This window comes from Nomascus leucogenys, chromosome 6, assembly GCF_006542625.1.
Source record: "Nomascus leucogenys isolate Asia chromosome 6, Asia_NLE_v1, whole genome shotgun sequence".
Lineage (NCBI taxonomy): Eukaryota > Metazoa > Chordata > Mammalia > Primates > Hylobatidae > Nomascus > Nomascus leucogenys.
The window spans coordinates 50,836,685-50,858,167 of record NC_044386.1 but is presented as its reverse complement, the minus strand read 5'-3'; the positions used below and the strand labels follow the sequence as shown (position 1 = coordinate 50,858,167).

The following is a 21,483-nucleotide window of genomic DNA, read 5'->3' as shown; positions in this document are numbered from 1 at the left end:
ACAATTCCACTTATACGAAGCATAAAGTCAGGCAAAAATCTATAAATCTGTCCTGCCAGAAGTCAGTGGTTTTCCAGACTCGAAGGCAGGTACAGGTGCAGTTAGGGTGCTGGTAACATTCTGTTTAAACTCTGTTCTACTGGTTACATGGGTATGTTCACTTGAAAATTCATCAAGTTTTTTTTTTTTTTTTTTTTTTTTGAGACAGAGTCTCGCTCTGTCCCCCAGGCTGGAGTGCAGTGGCGCAGTCTCGGCTCACTGCAAGCTCCGCCTCCCGGGTTCACGCCATTCTCCTGCCTCAGCCTCCCGAGTAGCTGGGACTACAGGCGCCCGCCACCACGCCCGGCTAACTTTTTTTTTTTGTATTTTTAGTAGAGACGGGGTTTCACCGTGTTAGCCAGGATGGTCTCGATCTCCTGACCTCGTGATCCGCCCGCCTCGGCCTCCCAAAGTGCTGGGATTACAGGCTTGAGCCACCGCGCCCGGCCAAATTCATCAAGTTTTATCCTCATGGTTTGTGTACTTTTCTGTATATATGTTTCACTTCAATAAAGTTTATTTTTGGTCAAGGGCAGCGTCTCATACCTGTATTTCCAGCACTTTGAGAGGCCGAAGCAGGCCGACTGCTTAAGCCCAGGAGTTCCACAGCAGCCTGAGGAACATGGAGAAACCCTGTCTATACAATTTTTTTTCTTTTTGAAATGGGAGTCTCGCTGTGTCACGAGGCTGGAGTGCAGCGGCGCAATCTCGGCTCACTGCAACCTCCGCCTCCTGGGTTCAAGTGATTCTCCTGCCTCAGCCTCCCAAGTAGCTGGGATTACAGGCGCATGCCACCACACCCAGCTAATTTTTTTTATTTTTAGTAGAGATAGGGTTTTACCATGTTGGCCAGGATGGTCTCCATCTCCTGACCTCGTGATCCACCTGCCTCAGCCTCCCAAAGTGCTGGGATTACAGGCGTGAGCCACCATCCCTGGCCTACAAATTTTTTAAAAAAATTAGCTGGGCCTGTGGTCCCAACCACTCAGGAGGCTGAGATGGGAGAATCACTTGAGCTCAGGAGGCGGAGGTTGCAATGAGCCGAGATTGTGCACCACTACTTCAGCCTGGGAAAAAGAGAGAGACACAGTCTAAAAAAAAAAAAAAGAAAAAGTATTTTTTAAAAAACATGAAGAAATAGAAATCCTGACTAGACCTATAATGGCTAAAACAGCCTGAGTCAGTATTTTTAAATCTACCCACCAAGAAAAACAAAACTCCAAGACCAGATGGTTTTCCTGTTTAATTCTACCAGATTTTCAAGAAACAGATTTTTATTTTATACAATCTGTGCCAGAGAAAAGAGTGACAAACTCACTTTATGAGGCTTGTGTTTTGTTGTTGTTGTTTTTGAGACGGAGTCTCGCTCTGTCGCCCAGGCTGGAGTGCAGTGGTGCGATCTCGGCTCACTGCAACCTCTGCCTCCCGGGTTCACGCCATTCTCCTGCCTCAGCCTCCCAAGTAGCTGAGATTATAGGCATGTGCCACCACGCCCGGCTAATTTTTGTATTTTTGGTAGAGGCAGGGTTTCACTATGTTGGCCAGGCTGGTCTCAAACTCCTGATCTCAGATGATCTGCCTGCCTCAGCCTCCCAGAGTGCTGGGATTATAGGCATGAGCCACCGTGCCCAGACTATGAGGCTTATTCTAATAAGACTGACCCCCAAAACAGAAAAGGACAGTTTAAGAAAGAAAATTATAGGTTACTTTCTCAATTGTGATAATAGATGTAAAATATATATGTGTATATATATATGTATTTTTAAACACCTTTAGCAAAAACAAAATTAAGGAATAAATCGGTTGATGTAATTTACTGCATTAATAGATTAAAGGAGAGATTTAGGACTGTAGTTCTCTTGTCTGGTAAAACATACATATGCATACACATGTACAAAAACAAATTTCACATGTTAAGTGTGTGTCAATGCATTCTACAGTACTGTTTCTAAAAGCAAAATATTTGATACAACCTAACTGCCCAGCAACAGGAGAAATGACAGATAGTTACACAATGGATTAATAAAAGCAGTTCAAATGGATGTACTAAAGCTAATGTATCAACCAAATTACAAAAAGATGTAAATTTTGACATCAAAATCATAAAATGTTGAGGGGGAGTAAAAGTATAGTTTTTGATTGCTATTAAAATGTTAAGTTGTTATCAGCTTAAAATAGCCTGTAATAAGTAAAAGATGTTTTATGTTATCCCCATGGTAACCACAAAGCAAAAACCTAAAAAGAAAGGATTCAAATCATACCACCACAGAAAACCATCAAATCACAAAGGAAGACAGCAAGAGAGGAAGAAACAAAAGCTCTACAAAATAACCAGAAAACTAACTACAAATGGCAGTAGCAAACATCAATCATTACCTTAAGTGTAAATGGATAAAACAAACAAAAAAACAAACAAACATGCCTGATGTGGTGGCTCACGCCTGTAATCCCAGCATTTTGGGAGGCCGAGGCAGGCGGATCACGAGGTCAGGAGTTCGAGACCAGACTGGCCAACATGGTGAAACCCCATCTCCACTAAAAATACAAAAATTAGCCGGACGTGGTGGCGGGCACCTCTAATCCCAGCTACTCGGGAGGCTGAGGCAGGAGAACTGCTTAAAACCAGGAGGCAGAGGTTGCAGTGAGCCAAGATTACACCATTGCACTCCAGCCTGGGCGACAGAGTGAGACTCCGAATCAAAAACAAACAAAAAACAGACTCAACTATATACTAGCTACGAGAGGCAGTAGGGATACATATAGACTGAAAGTGAAGAAATGGAAAGAGATATTCCAGGTAAATGGACACTAAAAGAAAGCTAGAAAGCTAGAGTGGTAGCTATAACTAGACAAAAGAGACTAAGTCAAAAACCGTAAACTGAGACAAAGAAGGTCATTATATAATGATAAAATGGTCAATTCATCAAGGGGATATAACTATTATAAATATATATGCACCTAATGTTAGAGCACCTAAACATATAAAGCAATTACTAATTAATATGAGAGGAGAGACTGAAATGCAGTAACAGTAGGGGACTTCAATACCACACTTGCAATGATGAACACATTATCTAGACAGAAAATACAGAAACATTGGACTTGAATTACACTTTAGACCAAGCAGATCTGGCATATACAGAACATTCCATCCAATAGCAACAGAATAAACATTATTCTCAAGCACATGCAGAACATTCTCCAGGATTATATGTTAGAGGTCATATAATAAGACTTTAAAAATGTAAGCAGAGGCCAGGTGTGGTGGCTCATGCCTGTAATCCCAGCACTTTGGGAGGCTGAGGCGGGTGGATCACTTGAGGTCAGAAGTTCGAGACCAGCTTGGCCAACGTGGTGAAACCCCATCTTTACTAAAAATACAAAAAATTAGCCAGGTGTGATGGTGGGCGCCTGCAATCCCAGCTACTCGGGAGGCTGAGGCAGGAGAATCACTTGAACCTGGGAGGCAGAAGTTACGGTTAGCAGAGATCACACCACTGGACGCCAGCCTAGGCAACAAGAGCAAAACTCCATCTCAAAAAAAAAAATAGGAGGATTGAAATCATATTAGGTACCTTTTCCAATCACAATGGCATTAAACCAGAAATCAATAACAGGGGAAATCATGGAAAATTCATAAATGTGTAGAAATTAAACAGTATCTCCTGAATCACCAATGGGTCCAAAAATAAAAAGGAAATCATAAAATACCTTGAGACACATGAAAATGGAGACACAACATACAAGAACTCATGAAACGCAGCAAAAGCAGTTTTTTTTGTTTGTTTGTTTGTTTTTTCTTTTGAGACCTGGTCTCACTGTCACCCAGGCTGGAGTACAGTGGCATGATCGTGGCTCACTGCAGCCTCAACCTCCTGGGTTCAAGTAATCCTCTCATCTCATCCTCCCAAGTAGCTGCAACTACAGTCATGTGCCACTATGTCTAGATAATTTTTTCAATTTTTGTAGAGACAGGGTTTCACCATGGCTGGTCTCTAACTACTGGGCTCAAGCCTTGGCCCCTCAAAGTGCTGGGATTACTGACGTGAGTCATCACACACAGCCAACAAAAGCAGTTCTAAGAGGGAAATTTATAGCAATAAACACCTATATCAGAAAAGAAAGGCATCACATTACCTGACTTTAAAATATACTATAAAACTATAGTAACCAAAACAGTATGCTATTGGTATAAAAACAGACACATAGGCCAATGGAACAGAATAGAGAACCCAGAAATAAATACATGTATTTACAGCCAACTGATTTTTCTTTTTTTCTTTTCTTTTTTTTTTTTTTTTTTTTTTTTTTTGAGACAGAGTCTCGCTCTGTTGCCCAGGCTGGAGTGCAGTGGCGTGATCTTGGCTCACTGCAAGTTCCGCCTCCTGGGTTTACGCCATTCTCCTGCCTCAGCCTCCCAAGTAGCTGAGGCTACAGGCGCCCACGACCATGCCCGGCTAATTTTTTTTTGTATTTTTAGTAGAGACGGGGTTTCACCGTGGTCTCGATCTCCTGACCTTGTGATCCACCTACCTTAGCCTCCCAAAGTGCTGGGATTACAGGCGTGAGCCACTGCACCCGGCCCAGCCAACTGATTTTTCAAAAGGTGCCAAGAACATACCGTGGGGAAAGGACACCTGCTTCAATAAATTGTACTGGAAAAACTGGATATCCATATGCAGAAGAATAAAACCAGACCCCCATCTCTCACCACATTAAAAAAAAAATCAACTCAAACTGGATTAATGACTTAAACATAAGACCTGGAACTATAAAACTACTAGAAGATAACACAAAGAAAATGCTTCAGGATATTGGTCTAAGCAAAGATTTTATGGCTAAGGCCTTAAAAGCACAGGCAACAAATTGAAAAATAGATAAATGGGACTATGTTAAACTAAAAAGCTTCTGCATAGCAAAGAAAGCATTCAACAGAACGAAGAGACAACCTGTAAAATGGGGAAAAAATACTTGCAAACTATTCATTTGATAAGGTACTAATATCCAGAATATACAAGGAACTCAAACAACTCAACAACAACAAAAAAGAAATAATCCTATTAAAAAGTGGGCAAAGGCCCAGGCGCGGCGGCTCACACCTGTAATCCCAGCACTTTGGAAGGCAGAGGTGGGCGAATCACTTGAGGTCAGAAGTTTGAGACCAGCCTGGGCAGCATGGTGAAATCTCATCTCTACTAAAAATGCAAAAAGTAGCCAAGCATGGTGGCACACCCCTGTAGTCCCAGCTACTCGGGAGGCTGAGGTGGGAGAATCGCTTGAACCTGGGAAGCAGAGGCTGCAGTGAGCTGAGATCACACGACTGCACTCCAGCCTGGGCAACAGAGCGAGACTCCGTCTCAAAAAAATACAGTACAATACAATACAATAAAAAAAAAAGTGTGCAAAGGACACGAATACACATTTCTCAAAAGATGACAAATAGCCAACAGCTATATGAAAAAATGTTCAACATCACTAATCATCTGACAAATGCAAATCAAAGCCACCCTGAAATATCATCTCACCTCAGTTAGAATGCAAAAAGATAAAAAATAACAAATACTGGCAAGGATACAGGGAAAAGGGAACTCTTATATCTGTTGGTGGGAATGTAAATTAGTACAACCGTTATGGAAAACCAGCATGGAGATTCCTCAGAGAACTAAAAATAGAACTATTATATGATCCAGCAATCTACTACTGGGCATTTATCCGAGGGAAAGAAAATCATATCCAAAGGATACCTGCACCCCCATGTTTATTGCAGCACTATTCACGACAGCCAAGATACGAGCTGGCCATAGTAGCTGCTTGTGCCTGTAATCCCAACATTTTTGGAAGGTCAAGACAGGAGGATCACTTGAGGCCAGTAATTGGAGACCAGCTTGGGCAATATAGTGAGATTCTGTCTCTACAAAACAGAATTAAAAACTTAGCTGGGCATGGTGCCCCATGCCTGTGGTCCTAGCTACTCGGGAAGCTGAGGTGGGAGGATCTCTTAAGCCCAGGAATTTGAGGTTGTAATGAGCCATGATTTCACCACTGCACTCTAGCCTTGGGCAACAGAGAGAGACCCTGTCTTTTTTTTTTTTTTTTTTTTTTTTTTTTTTGAGATAGGGTTTCCCTCTGTCACCCAGACCGGAGTGCAGTGGCATGATCTCGGTTCACTGCAGCCTCGACCTTTCTGGGCTCAAGCGATCCTCCTACCTCAGCCTCCTGAGTGGCTGGGACTACAGGCACATGCCACAACACCCAGCTAATGTTTGTATTTTTTGTAGAGACGGGGCATCACTATGTTGCTCAGGCTGGTCTCAAACTCCTGTGCTCAAGTGATCTGCCTGCCTTGGCCTCACAAAGTGCTGGAATTACAGGTGTGACCCACTGCACCTGGCCGACTCTGTCTCTTCCCAAAAAAAAAAAAAAAAAGGAATATTCTTCATTCCTAAAAAGAATGAAATCTCATCATTTGCAGGAACGTGGATGGAACTGAAGGTTGTTATGTTAAGTGAAATAAGCCAGGCACAGAAAGACAAATGTTGCATGTTCTCACTCATATGTGAGGGCTAGAAAAAGTTCATCTTATGGAGGTAAAGACATAGTTACCAGAGGCTGGGAACGACTTGGGGAGGATAAAGAGAGAAGCTGGTTAATAGATACAAACATGGATAGAGGGAATAAGTTCTAGTGTTTGACAGCATAATGGAGTGACTATAGTTAACAATAACTACATATTATTTGTATATTTCAAAATAGCTAGAAGATTGGAAATATTTCCAACTCAAAGAAATGATAAAGGTTTAAGGTGATGGAAACCTTAAATAGCCCAGTTTGGTTCTTTTGTTTGTTTGTTTTGCGATGGAGTCTCACTCTGTCGCCCAGGTGGAGTACAACGGTGGGATCTCGGCTCACTGCAACCTCCACCTCCCTGGTGCAAGCGATTCTCCTGCCTCAGCCTCCCGAGCAGCTGGGATTACAGGCGCCCGCCACCAAGCTTGGCAAATTTTTGTATTTTTAGTAGAGACGGGGTTTCACCACGTTGGCCAGGCTAGTCTTGAACTCTTGACCTCAGGTGATCACTAGCCTTGACCTCTCAAAGTGCTGGGATTACAGGGGTGAGCCACCATGCCCAGCCAAAATACCCCAATTTGATCAGTACATATTGTATACATGTATCAAAATACCACATGTACCTTGTATGTACAATTATTACGTATTAATTTTAAAAACAATTTCAGAAAAAGAAGATCTCAACAATCTAACATTACACCCCAAGGCACTAGAGAAAGAACAACAGACAAAGCCCAAAATTAGCAGAAGGAGGGAAATCACAAAGATCAAAGCAGAAATCAACAAGGACTAGAAAAGCAACAACAACAAAATCAGTGAAATGAAGAGTTGTTTTTTAAAAAGATAAACAAAATTGACAAACTATTAGCTAGACTAAGAAAAAAAGACAACTCAAAATCAGAAATGAAGCCGGGTACAATGATTCATGACTGTAATCCCAGCACTTTGGGAGGCCGAGGCAGGTGGATCACTTGAGGTCAGGAGTTTGAGACCAGCCTGGCCAACGCAGTGAAACCCTCATCTCTACTAAAAATAAAAACATTAGCTGGGCACAGTGGCACACACCTGTAGTTCTAGCTACTTGGGAGGCCGAGGCAGGAGAATCGCTTGAATCCAGGAGGCGGAGATTGCAGTGAGCCAAGATCGTACCACTGCACTCCAGCCTGGGCAATAGAACGAGACTCTGTCTCAAAAAACAGCAGAAGCAAAAGAGGACACATTATAATAGATAACACAAATATGAAGGATCCTAAGAAACTACTATAAACAATTATACACCAACAAATTGGATAGCCTAGAAGAAATGTATAAACTCCTATTTACATACAACCTACTAAGACTGAATTATGGAGAAATAGGAAACCTGAAAAGGCCAGGTACGGTGGCTCCTGCCTGTAATCCCAACACTCTGGGAGGCCAAGTGGGAGGCTTGATTGAGCCCAGGAGTTTAAGACCAGCCTGGGCAATATGGTGAGACCCCATCTCTACAAAAGATACAAAAATTAGCCAGGCATGGTGGCATGTGCCTGTAGTCCCAGCTACTAGGGAAGCTGAGGTGGGAGGATCAGTTGAGCCCAGGAGAAGGTTGCAGAATAGATCAATAACAACGAAATTGAATTAGTAATAAAGTCTCCCATCAAAGAAAAGCTCAGGACCAGACTACTTCACAGCTGAATTCTACCCAACATTTAAAGAAGAACTAGTACCAATCCTTCTCAAACCCTTCCAATAAATTGAACCAGAGAGAATACCTCTAAACTTATTTTATGAGGCCAACAATACCCTGATACTAAAGCCAGACAAGGACAGTACAAGAAAAGAAAATTACAAGGCAAGAGCCCTGATGAACATAGATGCAAAAATCCTCAACGAAATAGTAGCAAATCAAGTTCAACATCATATTTTTTATTTTATTTTATTTTTTGAGATGGAGTCTCACTCTGTCACCCAGGTTGGAATACAATGGTGCAGACCTCCACCTCCCGGGTTCAAGTGATTCTCCTGCCTCAGCCTCCTGAATAGCTGGGACTACAGGTGTGTGCCACCATGCCAGGCTAATTATTTTGTATTTTTAGTAAAGACAAGTTTTCACCATGTTGTCCAGGCTGGTCTCAAACTCCTAACCTCAAGTGATCCACTTGCCTCAGCCTCCCAAAGTGCTGGGATTACAGGAATGAGCCACCACATCCAGCCACTCACCACTTCTTTTCAGCACAGTACTGGAATTCCTAGCCAGAGCAATTAGGCAAGAGAAAGAAATAAAAGGCATGCCAATAGAAAAAGAAAAAGTGAAATTCTCTGTTTGCTGAGGACATGATCTTATATAGAGAGACCCCCTAAAAACTCCACCAAAAAACTGTTAGAACTGAAATGAATTCCATAAAGTTGCAGGATACAAAATCAACATATAAAAATCAGTAGCATTTCTTCTTTTTTTTTTTTTTTTTTGGTAAGACAGGGTCTTGGTCTGTCACCCAGGCTGGAGTGCAGTGGCACAATCACAGCTGACTGCAGCCTCAACCTCCTGGGCTCAAGCAATCCTCCCACATTAGCCTCTGGAGTAGCAGGTGTGCACCACTATACTTGACTATTTTTTTTAAAAATTTTATGTAGAGACAGGGTCTCCCTATGTTGTCCAGGCTGGTCTTGAACTCCCGGACTCAAGCAATCCTCCCACCTCGGCCTCCCAAAGCGCTGGGATTACAGGTATAAGCCACTGCATCCGGCCACAGTGGCATTTCTATACATTACTGACAAACTATCCAAAAAATAAATTAAGAAAGTAATCCCATTTGCAATAGCAAAAACAACAAAAACCACTTAGGTGTAAATTTAACCAAGGAGGTGAAAGATACTGAAAACTACATATTGAAGAAAGAAACTGAAGAAAATACAAATAAATGGAAAGATATCCTGTGTTCTTGGATTTGAAAAATTAACATTGCTAAAATGGCTAAAATGTCCATACTACGTAAAGCAATCTACAGATTCAATGCAATCCCTATCAAAATTCCAATGAAATTTTTTACAGAAATAGAAAAAAATCCTTAAATTTATATGGAATGACAAAAGACCTCAAATTGCCAAAACAATCAGGCCAAAAGAAGAAAGCTGGAGGCATCGCACTCCCTGATTTCAAAATATGTTATTACATAAAGCTATTATAATGAGAACAGTATGTTCTGGCATAAAAGCTGACCTGTAGACCAGTGGAACAGGATGGAATGCTCAGAAATAAACCCATGCATTTATGGTCAAATGATTTTCCACAAAGGTGCCAAGAACATACAACAGGGCAAGGACAGTAAAGAAATGGTGTCAGGAAAACTGGATATTCACAGGCAGAAGAATGAAAGTGGATCCTTATCTCATATCATAAACAAAACCCGGCTCAAAATGGATTAAAGACTTCAATGTAAGACCTGAAACTATAAAACAACTAGAAGTAAACGTGGAGGAGCTACACAACGTTGACCTAGACAATGATTATTTTGGATGTGACCCTAAAAGCACAGGCAATGAAAGCAAAAATAGACAAAGGGAATTGCATCAAATGTAAAAGTTTCTGCACAGCAAAAGAAACAATTAACAAAAGGAAGAGATAACACAAAGAAAAGGTGAAAATATTTGCAAACCATACATCTGATAAGCAGTTAATATCTAAAATACATAAGGAACTCAACTCATTAACAAGAACACAAATAAGGTGATTTTAAAATGGGCAAAGAACCAGAACAGATATTTCTCAAGACATACAAATGTCCCGTGGGTTCATGACAAAAATGTTCAACATCATTAAGCATTAAGGAAATAGAAATTAAAACCACAATGAGCTATATCACCTCACACCTGTTAGAATGGCTATTATCAAAAAGCTGAAAGATAACAAGTGTTGGCAAAGATGTGGAGATAAAGGAATCCTGTAGTTTGTTGGTGGGAATGTAAATTAGTACTGTCATTATGGAAAATGCTGTAAAGATTTAAAAAACTAAAACTAAGCCAGGTGTGGTAACACATGCCTGTAGTCTCAGATACTTGGGAGGCTGAAGTGGGAGGATCGCTTGAGCCTGGGAGTTCAAGGCTGCAGTGAGCTGTGATTGTGCCACTGTACTCCAGCCTGGGTGACAGAGCAAAACCCAGTCTTTAAAAACAACATCAACAAAAAAAAACCCTACCACCACCAATCTGACTTCTGGATATACGTCCAAAGGAATGGAAATCAATACATTGAAGGGAGATCTACATGCCCATACTCATTGCAGTATTGTTCACAATAGTCAAGATATGGAATCAGACTAAGTGTCAGTGGATAAATAAAGAAAATGTGATATATTTGGAATACTATTCAGCCTTTAAAAAGGAAATTCTGCCATTTGCAGCAGCATGGGTGGAACTGGAGGACATTATGCTAAGTGAAATAAGCCAGGCACAGAAAGACAAATACTGCACGATTTCACTTATATGTGGAATCTATTGAACTCATTGAAGTAGAGAGTAGAATGGTGGTTACCACAGGCTGGGGAGGGGAGTGAGGAATCAGGAGTTTTTGGTCAAAGGGTATAAAGTTTCAGTGAGGAAGTTTGAGATCTATTGCATGGCAGAGTGGCTATCGTAAATGAAAGGTATTGTGTATTTCAAAATAGCTGAGCAAATTTCAAATGCCTCACCACAAAAAACAAGTGAGGTGAGGAATATGCTAGCTTGATTAAATCATTCCACAGTGTGTGTGTGTGTGTGTGTGTGTGTGTGTGTGTGTGTGTGTATAATCTCTCAAAACATCACATTGTACCCCATTAATGTAAAAAATTTTGATTTATCAATTAAAAATATTAATAAGTTAAAAAGCTAATGTATTGATGGATTAATATCATTAAAGATAACATTGAAGCGCTCTCTCTCTCCCTCCCCCCCTTTCTTTCGCAGGGTCTCCCTCTGTTGCCCACGCTGCAGTGAAGCGGCATGGTCTCGGCTCGCTGTAGACTCTCTCCCTGGGGCTCCCGTCATTCTCCTGCCTCGGCCTGCCGGGTGCCTGGGATTGCGGGCGCTCGCCACCATGCCTGGCTGGTTTTCGTATTTTTGGTGGAGGCGGGGTTTCGCCATGTTGGCCAGGCTGGTCTCCAACTCCTGGCCTCGAGTGATGTACCCGCCTCGGCCTCCCGAGGTGCTCGGACTGCAGACGGAGTCTTGCTCACTCGGTGCTCGGTGTTGCCCCGGCTGGAGTGCGGTGGCGGGGTCTCGGCTCCCAGCCGCCTGCCTTGGCCTCCCAGGGTGCTAGGATTGCAGCCTCTGCCCGGCCGCCGCCCCGTCTGGGAGGTGGGGAGCGTCTCTGCCCGGCCGCCCCGTCTGGGAAGTGAGGAGCACCTCTGCCCGGTCACCCGATCTGGGATGTGGGGAGCGCCTCTGCCCAGCCGCCCCGTCTGGGAGGTCTACCACAGAGGCCAGACGCAGTGTCGGGGCTGGACGTGGTGGCTCACGCCTGTAGTCCCAGCACTCTGGGAGGCCGAGGCGGGTTGATCACTTGAGGCTAGGAGTTCGAGACCAGCCTGGCCAACATGGCGAAACATATGAAAAATACAACCAACCAACCAACCAACCAACCCAGCAACAACAAAACAGGTCTACCCTGGAGTCATACTCTAATTTTTTCTATTTTCCTCCCTTTCTGATCCTTTATCCCACTTTCTTTTTCTTCCTCTTCCTTCTCCTTTGTCAAAGACATAGAGGATTGAATTATTATCATTGATCCATACAAAGTCCCTCTCTCATTTATTTTCTTTCATTCCCACCCCCCATTTCTATTCCCAGTCTTCCCATGTGCAACCTTCCTAATATGTTTGATATGCATCTTTTTGTTTGTATGTGTTTTTAGAAAATGTTTATTGTTTTGTGTGCAAAAAAAGAAAAAAATTAATAAAAAAAGAAAAAAGGTAACATTGAAGAGAAAAAGCAGCTGTAGAATATGTTCAGTATGATACTAGATTTAGAGAACACGCAAAACAGAAAATGCAAACATTTGTGGAGAAGAATACACGGGAATAATAGACACCGAATTCGGGTAATGGTTACATCAAGAAACAGAAGGGAGTGGGATCATTAAAGATACACAGGGGGCTTTTATCTACAGCATTATTTTATATTATTATTTTATTTCAGGAAGGGTTTCCCTCTGTTGCTCAGGCTGGAGCGCAGTGGCACTATCTCAGCTCGCTGCAGCCTCAACCTCCCAGGCTCAAGCAATCCTCCCACCTCAGCCCCCCGAGTAGCTGGGACCACAGGTATGCACCACAATGCTCAGCTAACTTCTGTATTTTTTTGTAGAGACAGGGTTTTGCCATGTTGCCCAGGCTGGTCTCCAACTCTTGAGCTCAAGCAATCCTCCTGCCTCAGCCTCCCAAAGTGCTGGGACTACAGGCATGAGCCACTGCTCCTGGCCTGTATTTTATTTCTTTACCTCGGTGGCAAATAGCGTGAATACTTATTCTGTTCAGATTTCTGTGCCTGAAGTATTTCATCATTTTAAAAAACACTCTTTCTAGAAACCAATGATTTGAGGAGGGTTGAAGGAGTTAGATATTGTTAGCATATGGTTGCCATTTCCAAATATTTGAAGGAACATGTATAAGAAAAAAAGGTATTCTGCTTTGCTAATGCATATGTACAAGCATTTGTTAACTGTAAGCCACACATATATTGCTATCACTGCTTCAGAGGACAGATTTAGGACAAATGGGAAGACACCACGAGGTGGCAGGTAGATTTGGGCTCAACATAGACATGTTTAACAATCGGAGGCAGCACGATGTCAGAGGTGAGAGCAAGACGGTTTGGAGTCAGCCTGCCTGGGTTCAGGGCTTGGCTCTGCTCTTTGTAGGCGGTATGATTTGGGGCAAATTATTTAACCTCTCTGTGCCTGTTTCCTATTCTGTAAAATGGGAATAATATAGAGTGCCTACCTCGTAGGCTAGAATAAGGATTAAAGTGCTTAGAACAGTGCCTGATACATAACAAACACTATGTAAGTGTTCGTAAAATAAATCTAACAAAGAATCTAGCAAATGAAGAGCCTGCCTTGTAAAGCAGTAAACTCTTCGAGGGCTCATGCAAAGGCTAGATACATCTCTTTTAAGGCTGGTGCAGGGATATCCTTCCCTTCTAGTCTAGAGATGTATGCTTCTTAAACTTCATTATGCACAGAAACCACAGAGGGATATTAAAATGCAGATTCTAAGTCAATGAGCCTGAGGTGGGGCCTGAGATTCTTTTTTCTCTTTTTTCTGAGACGGAGTCTCGCTCTGTTATCCAGGCTGGAGTGCAGTGGTGCGATCTCAGCTCACTGCAACCTCCGCCTCCCAGGTTCAAGTGATTCTCCTGCCTCAGCCTTCTGAGTAGCTGGGACTACAGGCACATGCCACCATGCCTGGCTAATTTTTTTGTGTGTATTTTTAGTAGAGATGGGGTTTCACCATGTTGGCCAGGATGGTCTCAATCTCCTGACCTCATGATCCACCCACCTCAGCCTCCCAAAGTACTGGGATTACAGGTGTAAGTCACCGTGCCCGGCCTGAGATTCTTTATTTCTAACAAGTGGTGCCAATGCTACGGTTCTCCTGAGGACCACACCTTAAGTAGCAAAGCTCTAGATGGTTTTATTCCTACTGTCATACATCACAATTTCAAAGATGCTTAGTTTTTTATTTTTATTTTTATTTTTTGAGACCGAGTCTCACTCGCTCAGGCTAGAGTGCAGTGGCCCAATATCACTCACTGCAACCTCTGCCTCCTGGGTTCAAGCAATTCTCCTGCCTCAGCCTCCCGAGTAGCTGAGATTACAGGCGCATGCCACCACACCCAGCTAATTTTTTTGTATTTTTAATAGAGATGGGGTTTCACCATGTTTGCCAGGCTGGTCTCAAACTCCTGACCTCAGGTGATCTGCCTACCTCGGCCTCCCAAAGTGCTGGGATTACAGATGTGAGCCACCGTGCTCAACCTCACAGATGCTTAGTTCTTATCTCTGATGAATCATCAATTTGCAGCAAATTCTAAATACAGTTCTCTTCAAAACCAACTTTTTGCCCCTTAATTAACCAATAATAGTTTGGTTACTAAAAGAACTAAGTTTTTTTTTTTTTTTTTTTAGAGATGGGGTTTTGCCATGTTTCCAGGGCTGCTGGCTTGAACTCTGAGACTCAAGCGATCCTCCTGCCTCGGCCTCCCAAAGTGCTGGGATTACAGGCGTGAGCCACCGCGCCTGGCCTGGGAGTAAGAATTTATAGGAGGTTTGGAGTGATGTTTTATATAAACATATCTATTTCCATAATGCACATAATTACTTTTTTTTTTTTTTAAGAGATGGAGTCTTGCCCTGTCACCCAGGTTGGAGTGCAGAGGAGCAATCATAGCTCACTATAGTCTCTAACTCCTGGCCCCAAGCGATCCTTCCACCTCAGCCTCCACAGTTGCTGGAATTATTAATACAAGAGGGAGCCACTGAGCTCAGCGATAATTATAATTTTTATATTGAATTCAGATTTTTGTCATTTGGATATTCTTAAAGCAGAAACATCTACATGAGGAATAAAAATAGCAAAATATAAGGGAGGCAGTTCCTGCACTGTTTGGGAATCTACATTAGAGTCTGCATTTGATATAATAGAGAAGAGGGTGCCACTCCAGATTCCCAAGCAAGGAAGTGAGAGAAGAAAAACCATGTTTGGGAGCAGGATAAATTGGAAAGGAGAATGTCGACACTCGAAGTGAAAACACAAAATACAGAACTGATAATTTTGTTAAAGTGTGGAGGTATGGTTCTGAGAGCTGCTAATGAGGAAGACCAGCGGGATTCACATCTTAGAATACATTAATTCAACAATAAGCTGAAGAGGCAAATTAGACTTTGGTGGACTCTGGTGAATCATACTGGGCTCCGGTGGGAGTCTCAACCATTTGATGTGACACAACTGGACCTCCAGGTACAATGTGAAATATTAGTATGTTCTGAGACAGATCGTTAACACCGTGATCCAGAACAGAAACTCACAGAATCGCTTGCTACTTGGGGATGGTTGATATGAGTTCCGGTGATTTGGTCTAAATTATACTCCATGCTTTCTTTCCTTCAGGAAATCTTCATTGATCATAGTTGACTTAGAACCATAGGGACCCCAGAGTTTTTCTAGGCCTGGCTATATACAGGAATTGAATCTTGTGGCCAGTATGTACCTACTGTTTTGGGGCTTTGGCCACAAAGTGGTTCATGGGTATTCAACATAAAGCTATCAGAGGCTGAGCATGGTGGCTGATGCTTGTAATCCAGCACTTTAAGGGGCCAGGGTGGGAGGGTCCCTTGAGCCCAGGAGTTCAAGACTAGCATGGGCAGCATAGTGAGACCTCATCTCTACTTAAAAAAAAAAAAAAAAAAAAAAAAAAAATTGGTGGCACATGCCTGTAGTCTCAGCTACTTGGGGAGGATCAGCTGAGTTGGAGGCTGCAGCGAGCTGTGATTGCACCACTCATGGCACTCCAGCCTGGGCAATAGGGCAAGGCCCTGTCTCAGAAACAATTTTAAGCTATTGGAACCAACTGCTGCTGCTGCTTCTAGGAGCACAATTTGCAGTATCCTTAGATCTTAGATCTGAAACAGCCACTGAGTGGAGAGAAAATAAAGAGGCAGTGAACAGTGTATTTTATTTCTTTGTTCCTCTACTGTCTAGGTCAAAGTGGAGAGTTTCCTGGTCTATGTTTTTTAAAAGTAGGGCATAAGTCAGGGAGAGACAGGAGAAATAGGGATTCAAGCAGATAATTGTAGAGTTTTCTTTAAAATTTGGTTACTTTTAAGTTTGTTTTTACTTACCACCACTGCACAGAGGTTGTATTTAGGATATTTCCGGAAAATTGAGCAAATATAAGGAGTGAGGTCCAAGTTAGTGAGTGGGTAATGAATATCCGTTCTGAGCTTCCTTTTCGTTGTACCCTGAATGTCAAACCTGCAGGGATAATAAATGTGTAAAATACAAAGTAAGCTTGGGAACCACTCATTTGTCTACATGACAAATTCCAAGTATTTTAAAAGTAATTTCTTGGCTGGGCACAGTGGCTCATGCCTGTAATCCCACAACTTTGGGAGGCCAAGGTGGGCATATCCCTTGAGCCTAGGAGTTTGAGACCAGCCTGAGTAACATGGCAAAACCCCGTCTCTACATAGAATTCTCACCTGTAGTCCCAGCTACTCAGGAGGCTAAGGTAGTAGGATCACCTGAGCATAGGGAGGCTGAGGCTGCAGTGAGTTGTGATTGCGCCACTGCACTCCAGCCTGGGTGACAGAGTGAGACCTTGTCTCTAAAAAAAGGTAATTTCTGGCCTGGCAAGGTGGCTCACGCCTGTAATCCTAGCACTTTGGGAGGCTGAGGCGGGTGGATCACTTGAGGTCATGAGTTAGAACCAGCTTGGCCAACATGGCGAAACCTCGTCTCTACTAAAAATGCAAAAAAATTAGCCGGGCATGGTAGTGGATGCCTGTAATCCCAGCTACTTGGGAGGCTGAGGCCGGAGAATTGCTTGAAACTGGGAGGCGAAGGTTACAGTGAGCTGAGATCGCACCACTGCACTCCAGCCTGGGCGACAGAGCGAGACTCCATTTCAAAAAAAAAAAAAAAAGTAATTTCCTGGAAAGATTATTTGGTAAAGACTTATAAATTACTTTTTTCTTATCTATTTAAATACTGCATCCATAAGCCTCACCAAAATGAGACTGGAATTTGAATCAGGGAGTGTGATAGTAAAGATTCAAGCTAAACTTGAATCTAGTAGGGCAAAAAGAAAGGGATAACCAAGGCTCAGCATTGGGGGGAGTGGAAACCCCATTGAAAATTCCTGAGGCTTTTGCTCCAGCTGAGCCTATTTATTCTAACCAAGCTGGCTCAGCTTTTCCTTATCTTGATTTCAGCACAGGTAGTCTTGGCAATGTCCTGTTTCCAAGCTCTGAGTTTTTTGTTTTTTTTTTTAATGTTTTAATAAGAACATTTTGTGAAAATCTTTCACATTCTGTATTGCTACATGGATCCTAAATTTGTAAATCTGGGCTCACATCAGAGTTACTCAGAAGCTTTTAAAAAAATAATTATGTTCATTTTGTAAAAATGGCTGGAGGTCTGAGGCCGGGAAATTACCGAGACCGAGACATTCTTGTGCCAGAAAGCAAGATACCCGTTTTCAAAAAACGAAGGGAATGCCGTGTGATCCAGCAATTCCATACCTAGGTATCATCCCAAGAGAAATGAAGCCTTAGGCCCACATAACAAGCTATCTGCTAGTGTTTGTAGAAGCTGTATTCCTAACTACTCAAAACTGTAAACAACCCAAACGTCCATCAACTGGTGGAGACATAAGCAACTGTGGTAAGCTCACAAAAAGGAATAGCACACAGCAATAAAAAAAGAACTACGAATGCACACAACAACACAAACCAAAAGAATCATGCTAAATGAAAGAAAAACTCTAAAAGCTACAAACAGTCCGACAGCATGTTCTGGAAAACACAAAACTATAGGGATGGAAATCAGATCAGCAATTTCTATAGGCTTAGAGTCGGGGAGGAGAATGACTAGAAAGGAGCATGAGAGAACTTTTTGAGGTGATGGAAATGGTTTATATGTTGGTTGTAATGGTTATATGACTGCGTGCATTTGTCAGAATTCATAGAACTGTGCACCTAAAAATGATACATTTTATGTAAGCATACCCTAATAAACTAATGGGGCCCCAGGAGCTCACTTGAAGGGGCTCCCACTGGCCAATTTTGAACAATTTGAACACCAAATGCAATGATGAGAGACGTCTAGTTTTCAGTTCTACACATAAGGAGACTTAGAAGTCACCATTCTGTCCTAACAAGTTAAAAGCTAAATAAAGCTTTTGGTTATTTTCCTTCCCTCAGGAAGGAAAGAATTAACCGAAAGGAAAATAAACAGCTCGTCTTAGAGCTGAAAGAGCAGTGAGGTCACAGGACGAATCACTGCCCCCAAAATTGGAAAAACAGACCAGCAAACACAGAGAATCACAGACTTACCAGAGTCAAAACTGCCGAGCAGAAACCTCTGAGGGAACAGGTCTGTGTAGGAAAACCTGAACTGTAATTGATGAATTGCTAGAGGCTCAGTGCAGAGTCTGAGAGTCAAAAACTCCAAAGAATCCAGTCACCGGGGGCCCCCACTTTGTGAATTTTCCCCCCAGGAGCCCAACCACACTCTCACGGTAAATATTAGAGACAAATCTCCTCATGCTTCTGGCAGGAAGAAGGGAAAGAAACCATTCTGAAATAGGCTAGAGCACCCTGTTCGTAACGCCTGCCCACAGGAGAAACTCATTAACCAGAGCCTAACCTGCTGGGGTCTTATCAGAGCTTAACTAACCTGGGGGAAGGAAAACACCCAACTCCAGCCCACTCTAACTATCCTGTTCCACCAAAGGGGGTGTGGAGGGACTGAGGAGCACTTGTGAAGTTCGTAGCCTGGGGGCTTAAGTTCATTAAAAGACCGAGACCCACTCATAGAATTATGGAACACTCCCCCTCCCCCTCCGCCTCACCACCCCATCATTAAGGTCTATTTACGTCAGTTTCCCTTACCCAGTTCATCATATCTGGCTATCAGGAAAAAGTTACAAGGCATACTAAAAGGCAAAAAACACAATTTGAAGAGACAGTAAGCATCAGAACCAGATAGGGCAGGGGTGTGGGAATTATCAGACTAAGAATTTAAAACTGATGAACACACTAAGGGTTCTAATGAATAAAGTAGACAGCATGCAAGAACAGACGGTCAATGGAAATCCTAAGAATGAACGAATGAACCAAAAGAAATGCTAGAGGTATCCTTGTTAGTATAGTGGTTAGTTTCTTTTCTTTTTTTTTTTTTTAACTACTAGAGGAAAAAACTGCATCTTCTAACATATGAAGCATGCCTCTGATGGGCTCATTAGTAGACTGGACACAGCTGAAGAAAGAATCGCTGAGCTTCAGGAACCTCAGCAGAAACCTTTAAAACTGACAAGAAGAAAGAAAAAAGACTGGCCGGGCACAGTGGCTCATGCCTGTAATCCCAGCTACATTGGGAGCCCAAGGCAGGTGGATCACTTGAGGTCAGGAGTTCAAAACCACCCTGGCCAACATGATGAAACCCCATCTCTACCAAAAATACAAAATTAGCCTGACATGGTGGTGTGGGCGTGTAGTCCCAGCTACTCGGGAGGCTGAGGCAGGAGAATCGCTTGAACCTGGGAGGCAGAGATTGCAGTGAGCCAAGATCATGCCACTGCCCTCCAGGCCGAGCAACAGAGTGAGACTCCATCTCAAAAAAAAGAAATGTTAAAAGAAATCCTTTACAGAGAAGGAAAATGATATAGGTCAAACACTTGGATCTACATAAAGAGCATTGAAGAAGGAATAAGTGAGGGTAAAATGAAAACTTTTATTTTTCTTATTATTAATTGATCTAACATAACAGTTTATTCAAAACAATAATAGGTACAATATATTCAATTATGTATGCTTATGTATATATCATATATATTCTTGTGTATCTTTATATATAAGTGAAATGAATGACAGCAGTGATACAAGGAAAGCAGTATGGTGTAATTTGAAAGTGGACCTGGCTTAGTTGTAAATGTATATTGCAAACTCTAGGGCAACCACTAACAAATGTTTTAAAAAGTATAACTGATGTGGTAATAAAGGAGAGAAAATGGAGTCATATAAGATGCTCAATGAAAACCACAAAAAGCAGGAAAAGAGTGGTAGATAAAAACAGGAACACAAAGAACAAAGGCAACAAATAGAAAGCAGTAACAAATACAACAGATATTTAACCCAATGGCATCAACCATCACTTTGAATGTCAATGGTCTATATACATTAATTAAAACACAGATTGTTTTAATCTGTGAATCAAAAACAAAATTCAACTATATACTGTGTACAAGAAACATACTTGAAATATAAACACACATAGAGCCTAAAAGTAAACAGAGGAAAACATACCCTCCTACTACTAAGAAAGTGGGAGTAGCTATATTAATTTCAGACAGAGCAGCCTTCAAAGCAAAGAAAGTGATTGAGGATAAAAAGGGCCATACATAATGATAAAGGGATGAATTTTTCAAGAAGACATAGAAATTATTAACGTATATGCACCTAACAACAAAGGGTCAAAATACATGAGGAAAAACTGGCTGGGCACCGTGGCTCATGCCTGTAATCCCAGCACATTGGGAGGCCGAGGCAGGTGGGCCACTTGGGGTCAGGAGTTCGAGCCCAGCCTGGCCAACATGGCTGAACCCTGTCTCTACTAAAAATACAAAAACCAGCTAGGTGTGGTGGCACGCACCTGTAATCCCAGATACTCAAGGCTGAGACACAAGAATTGCTTAAACCCAGGAGGCAGAGTTTGCAGTGAGCCAAGACTGCACCACTGCACTCCAGCCTGGGCCACAGAGCGAAACTCTGTCTCACACATACACACACACACAAAGGAAAAACTGATAGAACTGCAAGGAGAAATAGATGAATCACTTTTATAGTTGGAGATATCAACACACCTCTGTCAGAAATGGACAGATCCAGTAGGCAAAAAATTAGTAAGGACATAGTTAAACTCAACGACACCATCTGTCCATAGATGTAATTGACATCTGTAGACTCTTTCACCCAACAACAGCAGAATATATATTATTCTCAAGCTCACATGGAACATTCACCAAGCCTCTAGCTAGGCTAAATAAGAATAAGTTAGACCTTCTGGCCTAAGGTATGCTTGTTAAAACACACTTTAACAAATTTAAAATAATAGAAATCATACAATGTCTGTTCTCAGACCACAG

The 21,483-nt window shown here is 42.2% G+C and overlaps 1 protein-coding gene across 1 annotated transcript in view; it reads right to left on the bottom strand.

Annotated features, from left to right (window-relative positions):
• The window catches only part of USP50 (ubiquitin specific peptidase 50), a 43,834-nt gene that overhangs the window by 15,017 nt on the left and 7,334 nt on the right, over nucleotides 1-21,483 (bottom strand). Inside the window, exon 5 of the mRNA XM_030815108.1 lies at nucleotides 16,460-16,592. Within this exon, the coding sequence (XP_030670968.1) occupies nucleotides 16,460-16,592 (133 nt within the window). The remainder of the gene's footprint in view (nucleotides 1-16,459; nucleotides 16,593-21,483) is intronic.